Source organism: Eutrigla gurnardus (genome assembly GCF_963514095.1).
Source record: "Eutrigla gurnardus genome assembly, chromosome: 9".
NCBI lineage: Eukaryota > Metazoa > Chordata > Actinopteri > Perciformes > Triglidae > Eutrigla > Eutrigla gurnardus.
The window spans coordinates 110,517-125,749 of record NC_139923.1 but is presented as its reverse complement, the minus strand read 5'-3'; the positions used below and the strand labels follow the sequence as shown (position 1 = coordinate 125,749).

Here is a 15,233-nt window from a genome sequence, read left to right as displayed (position 1 = left end):
AATATTTGAATGTTCTTTTTGTTTGTAGTATTAGTAGGGTACTAATAGAAGTAGTAGGAGTAGTATCAGTAGTAGTAGTAGTAGTAGCAGTAGTACTAGTAGTATTAGTAGTAATATTAGTACAAGTATTAGTAGTAGCAGTAGTAGCAGTAGTATTAGCACTAGTACTAGTTATATTAGTACAAGTATTAGTAGTATTAGTAGTACTAGAAGTAGAAGTACTACTAGTACTAGTAATATTAGTACAAGTATTAGTAGTATTAGTAGTAGTAGAAGTAGTAGTAGTAGTAGTAGTACTAGTACTACTACAAGTAGTGGAGGTAGTATCAGTAGTAGGCTAGTAGTAGTAGTAGTAGTAGTACTATTACAAGTAGTGGACATAGTATCAGTAGTAGTACTAGTACAAGTTCAAGTAGTGGACGTAGTATCAGTAGTAGAAGAAGTAGTAGTAGTAGTAGTACTACTACAAGTAGTGGAGGAAGTATCAGTAGTAGGCTAGTAGTAGAAGTATTAGAAGTAGTATCAGTAGTAGGCTAGTAGAAGAAGTAGTAGTAGTAGTAGTAGTACTAGTACTACTACAAGTAGTGGAGGTAGTATCAGTAGTAGGCTAGTACTAGTAGTATTAGTAGTAGTACTATTACAAGTAGTGGACATAGTATCAGTAGTAGGCTAGTAGTAGCAGTAGTAGTAGTACTAGTACAAGTACGAGAAGTGGACGTAGTATCAGTAGTAGGCTAGTAGTAGAAGTAGTAGTAGTAGTAGTCAGACAGACAGAGAGTGAGACAGAGAGAGATAGACAGACTTGTGTATACATTTTAAAGTTTAAATGGAGTTTCTAGGTGAAAGTATGTTTGAGCAGACGATGTTTGACAAAAAAAACTACAAATCCCACTGACTGCTCCCGTCCGCCAATCAGAGCACACCTGCTGTCACTCTCAAGATCAAAGCCACAGAGATCAAAGCCATCTACGCGCCTGTGTAACTGTCTAGAGCCTGTCTCTATTCCTCCATTTCGGAGGGTCCGAACAAAAGCTTCTCACGCTCACACCGAAAGTCGTATTGCCAAAATTTTCGCACCGTTAGCGCCACAAGACTCTGCTGAAGACACTGATCACTTTTATTTTTTCCTAGTGTCAGAAATGTGGACGCTAGGGCGAGTTAGAAATGTGTGATTTTCAGCATTTCTTTGAAAATCTGCTTCTCGATTTGCATTAGATCGAATGAGAAGCAAAAGAGACTTGGCCGCACTTAGAGGTTGCTAGTTCAAATTCTGTAACTGTCACAGAGTTTTTGAGCACATTGTGAGAGACAGGACAAGTTTGTCTACAAAATTGGAAAAGATCACGTGTGTAGAGTGAAAATTGTGGCCGGGAGGAGTTTGGAAAGGAAAAAAATCTGAAGTATGACGAGGAGCTCTCACACTCTAACGATGATGTCACGCACTCTAGCAGGCGCAATACACACCCATTATAAACTCTAATGAGGTCTGAAAAAACCATAAAACATAAACTGTGATTATATAAAAACTGTAAAAGATATCAAAAAACTGAGCAAGAGTTTTATAGTTCAAAGTCTTGTAGATTGTTTAAAGTTTAAATGGAGTCTGTAGGTGGAAGTATGTGAAACTAGTCGGAGTTCAAAGAGGATGATGTTAAAGAGGTTTTTAGGCTGATCTCCATAGGAATGCATTGAAAAAAAAAATATGAAAAAGCTGAATAATATGAAAAGTATGAAAGGCTGAAAAAATGTTGAAGATGTCCCGGAAAGAGCTGAAAAAGCTGAACATTTTTATAGTTGAATGGTTTTTGTAGCTGAAAGTATGCAGAAGCTAGAGGCGACCAAAAAACGTACGGAAGAAGAATAATAAAAAGAAAAAAAAAATAATAAAGATTAGGATAACATAGGTTGGAAATGCTTGAAAGCATTTCCACCAACTAGAAAATGCATTTCCTGCGGAAATACGTGGAAATGCTTTAATGCTGAAGCAACACTGAAAAAAAAGCAGAATATTTGAAGAAAATATTAAAAAAGCAGAATATTTGAAGAAAATATTAAAAAAGCTGAATGTTTCAAGAGAATATTCAAAAAGCTGAATAAGTGCAAAAGTATGAAAAAGCTGAATATTTGAAGAGAATATTAAAAAAGCTGAATATGCAAAAAGTTTGAAAAAGCTGAATAGTTGAAGAGAATGTTAAAAAAAGCTGAATATGCAAAAAGTTTGAAAATCTGAATAGTTAAAGAGAATATTCAAAAAGCTGAATATGTGAAAAGTATGAAAAAGCTGAATATGTGCAAAATTATGAAAAAAGCTAAATATTTGAAAATAATATTAAGAAAGCTTAATATCTGCAAATGTATGAAATAATAATAACAAATATGAAAAACCTGAATATTTGAAAAGAATATGAAAGGCAAAAAAATGTTGAAGACATGTTGAAATGTCCATAAAGAGCTGAACATTTTAATATTTGAATGTTCTTTTTGTTTTTAGTATTAGTAGGGTACTAATAGAAGTAGTAGGAGTAGTATGAGTAGTAGTAGTAGTAGCAGTAATACTAGTATTATTAGTAAAAGTAGTATTAGTAGTAGCAGTAGTACTAGTAATATTAGTACAAGTATTAGTATTATTAGAAGTAGTAGAAGTAGAAGTACTACTAGTACTAGTAATATTAGTACAAGTATTAGTAGTATTAGTAGTAGTAGAAGTAGAAGTACTAGTAGTAGTAGTCCTAGTACTACTACAAGTAGTGGAGGTAGTATCAGTAGTAAAGTAGAAGTAGTACTAGTACTAGTACAAGTACAAGTAGTGGACATGGTATCAGTAGTAGGCTAGTAGCAAAAGGAGTAGTAGTACGAGTAAAAGTTCAAGTAGTGGACGTAGTATCAGTAGTAGACGTAGTAGTAGTACTAGTACTACTACAAGTAGTGGAGGTAGTATCAGTAGTAGGCTAGTAGTAGTAGTAGTAGTGCTATTACAAGTAGTGGACATAGTATCAGTAGTAGTACTAGTACAAGTTCAAGTAGTGGACGTAGTATCAGTAGTAGAAGAAGTAGTAGTAGTAGTAGTACTACTACAAGTAGTGGAGGAAGTATCAGTAGTAGGCTAGTAGTAGAAGTATTAGAAGTAGTATCAGTAGTATGCGTAGTAGTAGTACTAGTACTACTACAAGTAGTGGAGGTAGTATCAGTAGTAGGCTAGTAGTAGTAGTAGTAGTACTATTACAAGTAGTGGACATAGTATCAGTAGTAGTACTAGTACAAGTTCAAGTAGTGGACGTAGTATCAGTAGTAGTAGTAGTAGTACTAGTACTACTACAAGTAGTGGAGGTAGTATCAGTAGTAGGCTAGTACTAGTAGTATTAGTAATAGTACTATTACAAGTAGTGGACATAGAATCAGTAGTAGGCTAGTAGTAGCAGTAGTAGTAGTACTAGTACAAGTACGAGCAGTGGACGTAGTATCAGTAGTAGTAGTAGTAGCAGTAATAGTAGTAGTATTAGTAGTAGCAGTAGTATTAGCAGTAGTACTAGTAATATTAGTACAAGTATTAGTATTATTAGTAGTAGTAGAAGTAGAAGTACTACTAGTACTAGTAATATTAGTACAAGTATTAGTAGTATTAGTAGTAGTAGAAGTAGAAGTACTATTAGTAGTAGTCCTAGTACTACTACAAGTAGTGGAGGTAGTATCAGTAGTAAACTAGAAGTAGTACTAGTACTAGTACAAGTAGTGGACATGGTATCAGTAGTAGGCTAGTAGCAAAAGGAGTAGTAGTACGAGTAAAAGTTCAAGTAGTGGACGTAGTATCAGTAGTAGACGTAGTAGTAGTACTAGTACTACTACAAGTAGTGGAGGTAGTATCAGTAGTAGGCTAGTAGTAGTAGTAGTAGTACTATTACAAGTAGTGGACATAGTATCAGTAGTAGTACTAGTACAAGTTCAAGTAGTGGACGTAGTATCAGTAGTAGAAGAAGTAGTAGTAGTAGTAGTAGTACTACTACAAGTAGTGGAGGAAGTATCAGTAGTAGGCTAGTAGTAGAAGTATTAGAAGTAGTATCAGTAGTAGGCTAGTAGAAGAAGTAGTAGTAGTAGTACTAGTACTACTACAAGTAGTGGAGGTAGTATCAGTAGTAGGCTAGTGCTAGTAGTATTAGTAGTAGTACTATTACAAGTAGTGGACATAGTATCAGTAGTAGTACTAGTACAAGTTCAAGTAGTGGACGTAGTATCAGTAGTAGAAGAAGTAGTAGTAGTAGTAGTACTACTACAAGTAGTGGACATGGTATCAGTAGTAGGCTAGTAGTAGAAGTAGTATCAGTAGTAGGCTAGTAGAAGAAGTAGTAGTAGTAGTACTAGTACTACTACAAGTAGTGGAGGTAGTATCAGTAGTAGGCTAGTAGTAGTAGTAGTAGTACTATTACAAGTAGTGGACATAGTATCAGTAGTAGTACAAGTTCAAGTAGTGGACGTAGTACCAGTAGTAGAAGAAGTAGAAGTAGTAGTAGTACTACTACAAGTAGTGGAGGAAGTATCAGTAGTAGGCTAGTAGTAGAAGTAATAGAAGTAGTATCAGTAGTAGGCTAGTAGAAGAAGTAGTAGTAGTAGTAGTAGTACTAGTACTACTACAAGTAGTGGAGGTAGTATCAGTAGTAGGCTAGTACTAGTAGTATAAGTAGTAGTACTATTACAAGTAGTGGACATAGTATCAGTAGTAGGCTAGTAGTAGCAGTAGTAGTAGTACTAGTACAAGTACAAGAAGTGGACGTAGTATCAGTAGTAGGCTAGTAGTAGAAGTAGTAGTAGTAGTAGTAGTCAGACAGACAGAGAGTGAGACAGAGAGAGATAGACAGACTTGTGTATACATTTTACAGTTTAAATGGAGTTTCTAGGTGAAAGTATGTTTGAGCAGACGATGTTTGACAAAAAAAACTACAAATCCCACTGACTGCTCCTGTCTGCCGCTCCTTTCCGCCAATCAGAGCACACCTGCTGTCACTTCTAAAGATCAAAGCCACAGAGATCAAAGCCATCTACGCGCCTGTGTAACTGCCTAGAGCCTGTCTCTATTCCTCCATTTCGGAGGGTCCGAACAAAAGCTTCTCACGCTCACACCGAAAGTCGTATTGCCAAAATGTTCGCACCGTTAGCGCCACAAGACTCTGCTGAAGACACTGATCACTTTTATTTTTTCCTAGTGTCAGAAATGTGGACGCTAGGGCGAGTTACAAATGCTGTTCGTTTCAGGTTTCTTTGAAAATCTGCTTCTCAATTAACATTGGAGCGGATGACGAAAAAAATGGACTTGGCCGCGCTTAGAGGTTGCTAGTTCAAATTCTGTAACTGTCACAGAGTTTTTGAGCACATTGTGAGAGACAAGACAAGTTTGTCTACAAAATTGGAAAAGATCACGTGTGTAGAGTGAAAATTGTGGCCGGGAGGAGTTTGGAAAGGAAAAAAATCTGAAGTATGACGAGGAGCTCTCACACTCTAACGATGATGTCACGCACTCTAGCAGGCGCAATACACACCCATTATAAACTCTAATGAGGTCTGAAAAAACCATAAAACATAAACTGTGATTATATAAAAACTGTAAAAGATATCAAAAAACTGAGCAAGAGTTTTATAGTTCAAAGTCTTGTAGATTGTTTAAAGTTTAAATGGAGTCTGTAGGTGGAAGTATGTGAAACTAGTCGGAGTTCAAAGAGGATGATGTTAAAGAGGTTTTTAGGCTGATCTCCATAGGAATGCATTGAAAAAAAAAATATGAAAAAGCTGAATAATATGAAAAGTATGAAAGGCTGAAAAAAAGTTGAAGATGTCCCGGAAAGAGCTGAAAAAGCTGAACATTTTTATAGTTGAATGGTTTTTGTAGCTGAAAGTATGCAGAAGCTAGAGGCGACCAAAAAATGTACGGAAGAAGAATAATAAAAAGAAAAAAAATAACTAGAAAATGCATTTCCTGCGGAAATACGTGGAAATGCTTTAATGCTGAAGCAACACTGAAAAAAAAGCTGAATATTTGAAGAAAATATTAAAAAAGCAGAGTATTTGAAGAAAATATTAAAAAAGCTGAATATTTCAAGAGAATATTCAAAAAAGCTGAATATGTGCAAAAGTTTGAAAAAGCTGAATAGTTGAAGAGAATATTCAAAAAGCTGAATATGTGAAAAGTATGAAAAAGCTGAATAGCTGAAGAGAATATTCAAAAAGCTGAATATGTGAAAAGTATGAAAAAGCTGAATGTCTGTCCCTCTCTCTCTCTCTCTCTCTTTCTCTCTCATGTCTCACTCTCTGTCTGTCTCTCTCTCTCTGTGTGTCTCTCTCTGTCTCACTCACTCTCTGTCTGTCTGTCTCTCTGTCTGTCAGTCCCCCCCTCTCTCTATCTGTCCATCACGCTGACGATGTCATATGTCATGATGTCATATGTCATCTATCTGTCCATCACGCTCTCTGTCTGTCCCTCTCTCGCTCTATCTCTCTGTCTGTCCCTCTGTCTCTGTGTCTGTCCCTATCTCTTTCTGTGTCTGTCCCTCTCTCTCTCTGTCTCTCTGTCTGTCCCTCTGTCTCTGTGTCTGTCCCTCTGTCTCTGTCTGTCCCTATCTCTTTCTGTGTCTGTCCCGCTTTCTCTCTCTCTCTGTCTGTCTGTCTTTCTATCTGTGTGTGTGTGTGTGTGTGTGTGTCTGTGTGTGTGTGTGTGTGTGTGTCTGTCTGTCTGTCTGTCTTCTGTCAGAGAAGGATAAAATGGCCGACATTCAAACTTTATTATTGACAGTCATTGTTATTAGACAGAGAGTTAAAAAAAAATAGCTAAGCACTCCACCCCTACTGACTGCTCCTGTCCACCAATCAGTGCGCACCTGCTGCGCTTCTCAAGATCAAAGCCACACCCTCTGTCTGTGTGACTGTAAATCCTGTCAGAATTTTGGCTCGACGCACCCTCCAAACAAAAGCTTCCCACACTCACACCGAAACTCCTATTGATAAGAGATTTAAAAAAGCTAAATATGTGCAAAAGTATGAAAAAGCTGAATATTTGAAGAGAATATTGAAAAAGCTAAATATGTGCAAAAGTATGAAAAAGCTGAATATTTGAAGAGAATATTGAAAAAGCTGAATATGCAAAAAGTTTGAAAAAGCTGAATATTTGAAGAGAATATTGAAAAAGCTGAATATGCAAAAAGTTTGAAAGTATGCAGATTGCCATGCTATTCAAAGAGGAGCATGTTAAAGAGGTTTTTAGGCTGATCTCACCAGCCACTCATCACAGCTCATCACACCACTCGTGTCTCCATTTTAAAGTTTAAATGGAGTTTCTAGGTGAAAGTATGACCGAGCAGAAGACGTTTGACTAAAAAAACTACATTTCCCATTACTAAATGTAGTTTTTAGTACATTCCTGTCCACCAATCAGAGCACACCACTCGTGTCTCCATTTTAAAGTTTAAATGGAGTTTCTAGGTGAAAGTATGGACGAGAAGAAGACGTTTGACTAAAAAAACTACATTTCCCACTACTAAATGTAGTTCTTAGTACATTCCTGTCCACCAATCAGAGCACACCACTCGTGTCTCCATTTTAAAGTTAAAATGGAGTTTCTAGGTGAAAGTATGGTCGAGCTGAAGACGTTTGACTAAAAAAACTACATTTCCCACTACTAAATGTAGTTCTTAGTACATTCCTGTCCACCAATCAGAGCACACCACTCGTCTCTCCATTTTAAAGTTTAAATGGAGTTTCTAGGTGAAAATATGCCCTGAACTCAGCTGTCACTCAAGTACTACCGAGTACTAGCGAGTACTAGCGAGTACTACCGAGTACTACCAAGTACTACCGAGTACTACTGAGTCTCAAGTACTGAGAACTACTAGGTACAATGTATTGTCAAACAGTTGAGTGCTTCGCACTCAACTGTTTCCCAGTACATGTCATTGAACTCAGCTGTCACTCAAGTACTACCGAGTACTACCAAGTACTACCGAGTACTACTGAGTCTCAAGTACTGAGAACTACTAGGTACAATGTATTGTCAAACAGTTGAGTGCTTCGCACTCAACTGTTTCCCTGTACAGGTCACTGAACTCAGCTGTCACTCAAGTACTACCGAGTACTACCGAGTACTACCAAGTACTACCGAGTACTACTGAGTCTCAAGTACTGAGAACTACTAGGTACAATGTATTGTAAAACAGTTGAGTGCTTCGCACTCAACTGTTAAGCAATACATGTCACTGAACTCAGCTGTCACTCAAGTACTACCGAGTACTACCGAGTACTACTGAGACTCAAGTACTGAGAACTACTAGGTACAGGTCACTGAACTCAGCTGTCACTCAAGTACTACCGAGTACTCCATTTTAAAGTTTAAATGGAGTTTCTAGGTGAAAGTATGGCTGAGCTGAAGAGGTTTGACTAAAAAAACTACATATCCCACTACTAATGTAGTTTTAGTACATTCCTGTCCTCCAATCAGAGCACACCTGCTGTCAGTTATGAAGATCAGTGCCACACAGTGCTGTCACCATGGCAACGGCCCTTGCTGCGTGTGTATGACTGCTTTGGAGCGTCTCTCTGCTTCTCTCTATCGCTCAATTCCCCCTCTGCGCATGGGTCCGAACAAAAGCATGCCACGCTCACACCGAAACTCCTATCGCCAAAATTTTCGCACCGTTAGCGCCACAAGACTCGGCTGAAGACACTGATGACTTTTATTTTTTCCTAGTGTCAGAAATGTGGACGCTAGGGCGAGTTAGAAATGCTGTTCATATCAGGTTTCTTTGAAAATCTGCTTCTAAATTAACATTTGAGCGGATGACGAGAAAACCTGACTTGGCCGCGCTTAGAGGTTGCTAGTTCAAATTCTGTAAAACTCACAGAGATTTTGAGCACATTGTGAGAGACAGGACAAGTTTGTCTACAAAATTGGAAAATATCACGTCTGTAGAGTGAAGATCGTGGCCGGGAGGAGTTTGGAAAGGAAAAAACTCTGAGAAGCCCTCACACTCTAACTGTTGATGTCACGCACTCTAGCCCAGAAGGTTCCGCGCAATACACACCCATTGAAAACTCAAAAAAAGTCTGAAAACAGCATCATATTTAAACACTGATAATTTAAAAACTGTAATAGATATCACAATGAAAAGTAATAGCTGAATAGCTGAAGGTTTTGTGAATGTTTTAAAATTTGAATGACGTCTGTAGGTGGAAGTATGCAGACTGCCATGCTTTTCAAAGAGGAGCATGTTAAATAGGTTTTTAGGCTGATCTCCATAGGAATGCATTGAAAAAAAAATATGGAAAAGGCTGAATATATGAAAAAGTATGAAAGGCTGAAAAAATGTTGAAGATATCCCGGAAAGAGCTGAAAAAGCTGAACATTTTGATAGCTGAATGGTTTTTGTAGCTGAAAGTATGCAGAAGCTAGAGGCGACCAAAAAACGTACGGAAGAAGAAAAATAAGAAAAATAAAGATTAGGATAACATAGGTTGGAAATGCTTGAAAGCATTTCCACCAATAAAGATTAGGATAACATAGGTTGGAAATGCTTGAAAGCATTTCCACCAATAATAATAAAGATTAGGATAACATAGGTTGGAAATGCTTGAAAGCATTTCCACCAAAAATAATAAAGATTAGGATAACATAGGTTGGAAATGCTTGAAAGCATTTCCACCAAAAATAATAAAGATTAGGATAACATAGGTTGGAAATGCTTGAAAGCATTTCCACCAAAAATAATAAAGATTAGGATAACATAGGTTGGAAATGCTTGAAAGCATTTCCACCAATTAATTGAAATTACCCTATAAACATTAGTACATACCTGACTTTTTGGTCTGCTGTGCCTGGCCCTCCATTTTGGTCTGCTCTGCTAGTCCCTCCATGTTGGTCTGCTCTGCTTGTCCCTCCATGTTGGTCTGCTCTGCTTGTCCCTCCATGTTGGTCTGCTCTGCTTGTCCCTCCATGTTGGTCTGCTCTGCTAGTCCCTCCATGTTGGTCTGCTGTGCCTGTCCCTCCATGTTGGTCTGCTGTGCCTGTCCCTCCATGTTGGTCTGCTCTGCTTGTCCCTCCATGTTGGTCTGCTCTGCTAGTCCCTCCATGTTGGTCTGCTGTGCCTGTCCCTCCATGTTGGTCTGCTCTGCTTGTCCCTCCATGTTGGTCTGCTCTGCTAGTCCCTCCATGTTGGTCTGCTGTGCCTGTCCCTCCATGTTGGTCTGCTCTGCTTGTCCCTCCATGTTGGTCTGCTGGGCCTGTCCCTCCATGTTGGTCTGCTCTGCTTGTCCCTCCATGTTCGCCTTGCTTGGCCCTTCCAGTGGGTCACAGGGTGTGAGGTGCAGTGTGATTAGCTCCTCCTCCTCCTGGTTCCAACCTGTGCAGTTAAACAAGTTGTCAAATCTCAACCAGATTTGTGTTCACTTTAGATTACAGGAACATTTTGAGTCTCCTGGATCTATTCAATTTCTACAAATCTATACTGTATTTAATTCTTTGTGACTGTAATTATAACTCAGAATATTATCATATGGTTCAATTAATTAAAATATTATTTTATTTCTCTGTAACAGACCATAGCTATCACTGCTGTTCTTAGTTTATGAAGGACCATATCCAGCCACTTTGTGTCAGGGTCTTGCATCACCCTGTCAGGGTGTTTTTCCACAACAAAGACCAGGTCCCTGCACACTATCCCTTACATACTTTATGGTCAGCGTCCTGATCTGAAAGCTGATGCTAACAGACTCAATAAACTCATCAGGAAAGCTGGTCCTGTCCTGGGAGTGGAACTCCAGTTGGCTGTGAGAGAGGAGGATGCTGAGAAAACTCTCATGAACAATTTCTCTCACCCCCTGCATGCCACACATGCACATTACTCTAACTATTATTGGCATTTACTCCATTCACACTATAATAAACTAATAATCTGGCATGAAAATATCCTTTGGGATTGAAAAAAGTTCTATCTCATCTTATTTTATCTATAATATTGTTTATACAGGACAATGACAGAGTACTCATAAGATTGACTCAAAAATGACATCAAGCTAAACTAAACTATTTAGTTCACACTAACATGTGTGCGGTGAAGGAGCACTGCAATTTTGTCATTTTATATTTTGACATGGACAAAGGAGACAGCGACGCCAGACAGCCAAACATTTTACAGGAGGAAACTGATGTTTTGGTCCGGGAAGTCCAAGCTCACAGTGGCCAAATATATGGTAACACGGACAGACCTCCACGGACTGATGAAGCAGAAGTAGTCTGGGAGGAGTTTATGGTTAATCAGATTTGCCCCGATACACTAAGAACTGTTGCCCAGTGTGGAAAAAATAAACAAACAGAAAAACGCACCCTTTTCCACTAATAAAGATGCTCACATGTACTGTTTACTGTCTGTTTTACTTAGCAACGGTCTGTTACACAGAAATACAAGACCGTAAGATGTAGAATCAGTGTATAGAATGAGTGTAATTCATTAGAGTGTCATCAAAATGCAGCATTCAAAAGAGCCGTGTCATAAAAAAATGTTAATCCACTCCTTTTGTGAGAATTGTTGTCACAGCCCACGAGGTGACAGATAGACGACCTGTTATAAATCGGTACTCAAGATGGCGCTGCGACCGCTGTGTGACGTCACATGATATCTATGAATATTTTAACCCGTGTAACAAAGATGAGTAGTGTGCACAGATCACAACATAAACAAATACCATGCGGGGATGAAATCAGAAGCACCTGTGCGTAAAAGGACGCATCACCAAGCTCTGTAGCCTATCCCTTGTCGGCGAGCGTCTCTTTTTTTCTCTTTTCTTTTGAATTTTCTGAGATGGGAGATGCCGAATATATACTCACTATCTGATGCTGAGGCCCTTTGTGGTTGGCTGAGAGACATGTGAACTTGTTAGTTTGCATCCCGTTTTAATCTGTGTTAATTCAGTCAGGTCGAGTTTCGATTACGTGTGCCAACCACCTTTGATCCGTCATCAGATGTGACGGGACAATCGATATAGATATTTACGTGTTGATTCCATTAGTTGCATTAAATAGTGCTTGTTGCAATTACTGTTTGCATTTAAATGTGCCTGACATTCTGAAAAACCTGCTTGTGCAGCCAAACTACCACTGCACCGGCACCGAGTAGACCAGGTTGGAGCTGACGGGCTTTCAGCACACTTTCGGAGCAGCTTTTTGGCACGAAATTGTCACTGCACCAAGCTGAATCTGTGACACTTCCCCCTGATGCGGCGCCACACCCATCTCAGTGCACCGCTGTCTACCAAATTGCCAAACTGACCATGCGCTGTGTTGCGCTGCATGAAACTTGCACTGCGCCACCCTGCGCCGCGCCACGAAACTAGAAATATAATAATATAAATTCCTTTCCAATACAATAATTTAATTTACATTAATAATACCATTTGTTAAGCATGCATTGCATGCATCTCACCTTCACAAAGGTACTCATAAAATGAGCCAATCTTTTGGAGGTAGTCTTTGGCAAAATCAGCAAGTCTGCAACGAGGGGTGAGGATCTCACACTTTGTTTGCTCATTCTTTGTCTTCGTCTTCTTTCCAAGAAGAAGCACTGGTTTGTAGCCAATAGCATGGAGTTTCTCAAGCTGCAATGACACAAGTTTGTATTATCAGTTGAAAAAAATGGAATAGCAACTACAAAACTAACTAAACACATTGATTAATGACAAAAATATGACATTACTGAGGACAGCATCCATACTAATGCCATTTAGGATGATCTAACTTTGTGGTGAGTTTCACTTTTGAATAAAAATGTATGTGCAAACAGGAACAATTCATGAAGTGTAAGCAAAAAGCTAAACTTTTAGACAAATAGCAACAGTAAGGGTACAATATGTATCACATTTGTAACACTTGTTTTTGGTTTAGATAACTAGAAACTGAAGCATTAACAATGACAATTTCTAAATGTATTCAAAATAGAGAGAAACCTTTGTGATTCTATGACTGAATAGGTGAATGCTGCAAATGCATTTATAGTTGGCAGTGTAAACATTTTACAAGCTGTAGTGGTATAAATGCAGTCCATTTCTTCTATGAACTTTTTTGTTATGAACACAGAAATACCTGAGGATCACAGGCTTTTCCATGTGTACCACAGAACTTATTTCCAATATTATCTGAGCATGTCATGTCTTTTTAAAATCTGCACAAACCATGATGGTGGCTTCATCCTTGATGGATGCCAAGTTGTGGTTCTTCTTACGGCCAACCACCCATTCTTCTCTCTTGTCATCAAACCTCTGAAGCTTCTTTTTACAGTTTTTCTCAGTCGATTTGGTACAATTCTCAGATCAGAACTGAAATTCTCAAAACTACCTGTTCAATCTTCACATCATTGTGTCACTTGTGCACATCAAAAAAGCAAATTCTCATTCCTTTGAACAAGTTGCAAATGCTTTGGTCCATCCATGCAAATGATTATGTACAATTCTCTGCTGTTTCCTACATTATCAATTGCTTATGTCATTTTGATCAAAATGCATTATAATGGGTCTCTGTTGAATAGTCTCACCACCCACAACATTTAGGCATTAGTTCATCGCGTATGTCTTTACATGCAAAATGCTTGAACAAGTTTTCACAATATGTCAAGCATATTCATATACAATTCCATTTAACTTTTTTTTTTTTTTTTTTACTTTTTTTCTAAATCTGTCCTATAGTAATTGGTAAATTGCTCCCAGGTGATTCCCAGGTGATTTCTAATGAAATTGCATGTCATGAACAATCAACTGGCAAGTATATATAAAGCCAGAGCACAACACAATTTTACAATGTCTGACAATGGAAGGACAAATTGGAAGGGGTCAACAGCCAGTGAGAAGAAGAAGAGGAAGAGGAATCAGGCTGCGTGGCGGAGGAGTTGGGAGGGAAAACAGAGGAAGAGGCAGAAGAGGCCGAGGACATATGCGCGTGCCTGATGAGATAAGGGCCACACTTGTAGACCATGTTCTCAATCATGGGCTTACAATGGCCGAGGCTGGTCGAAGGGTGCAGCCAAATGTTGGGAGAACAACTGTGTCCTCAATCATTCAGACTTTTCGTCGAGAGAACAGGTATGTAATCTAACAATACGTACTGTACTGTAGGCTAATACCGTATGCGTTATTCCATTTTTACAGTATACAGTCCATGTATATGTATTTTACTGGACTCAATTTTGTGTTTTGCACTATATATATTTTATATTTACACTATATTTTTTTCCACATAGGACTGCAAGACAACTTCACGGGGGTGGCAGAGGGCCCCTTTTCACACCTGAACAGGAGGAGGCTATTTGTACCATGGTTATCGAAAACAATGCCATAAGACTAAGGGAGATAAGAACTGCCATTATAGAAGACAACAACATATTTGAAAACATCCAAACTGTCAGCATCTCAACCATTGACAGGGTGCTGAAAAGACACCAAATGAGAATGAAGCAGCTGTACACTGTTCCATTTGAAAGAAATAGCGAAAGAGTGAAGGAGCTCCGCTACCAGTATGTACAGGTAAAACATGCATGAGCATCCAGTAACTGTACCTCATAGTACAGTAAACAATACAGCATCATATAGTGGTACACACTACACATTTGCTATGGCTGTAGAAATGAAGAGGCAATGTGTGCTGTTTACGTTTGATGTAACTGTATCTTGTCCAAAATGAAAATGTATGTACAGTAATTCATAAAATTCATTTTGTATCTTCTGGATATAGCGTATAATGGAGCTGGAAGCCAGTGAACCACCACACAACTTCATCTACATGGATGAGGCTGGCTTCAACCTTACCAAACGCAGAAGGCGAGGTCGAAATATCATTGGCCACAGAGCTACAGTTGATGTGCCAGGCCAACGGGGTGGGAACATAACAATGGGTGCAGCTATATCTGAGAATGGGGTGCTAACGCATATTCCCATTATTGGGCCATACAATACAGAGCATCTTGTCACATTTTTAGACACTCTCTACAGGGATCTCATCCCTGAACAAGAGAGGGGTCAGATTGGAGATGACTTGCCAATGTATGTGATAGTTTGGGACAATGTCAGCTTCCATCGCTCCAATATCATCAGGCAATGGTTTGCAAACCACAACAGGATGAAGATGGAGTTCCTCTCACCCTACTCCCCATTCCTCAACCCCATTGAAGAATTTTTCTCAGCATGGAGATGGAAAGTTTATGATCGCCAGCCCCATACCC

General features: G+C 38.8%; 1 protein-coding gene across 1 annotated transcript in view; it reads right to left on the bottom strand.

Annotated features, from left to right (window-relative positions):
* LOC311018213 (uncharacterized protein) overlaps positions 1-14,092 on the bottom strand; it is a gene marked incomplete at its 3' end in the record, with an annotated part of 51,273 nt that extends 37,181 nt beyond the window's left edge. Inside the window, exons 1-3 of the mRNA XM_084017054.1 lie at positions 13,195-14,092; positions 12,450-12,621; positions 9,825-10,370 (exon numbers count right to left, since the gene is read on the bottom strand). Of these exons, the coding sequence (XP_083873180.1) occupies positions 9,825-10,370; positions 12,450-12,621; positions 13,195-13,197 (721 nt within the window). The 5' untranslated portion in view covers positions 13,198-14,092. The remainder of the gene's footprint in view (positions 1-9,824; positions 10,371-12,449; positions 12,622-13,194) is intronic.
* Between the last annotated feature and the right edge of the window lie 1,141 nt (positions 14,093-15,233).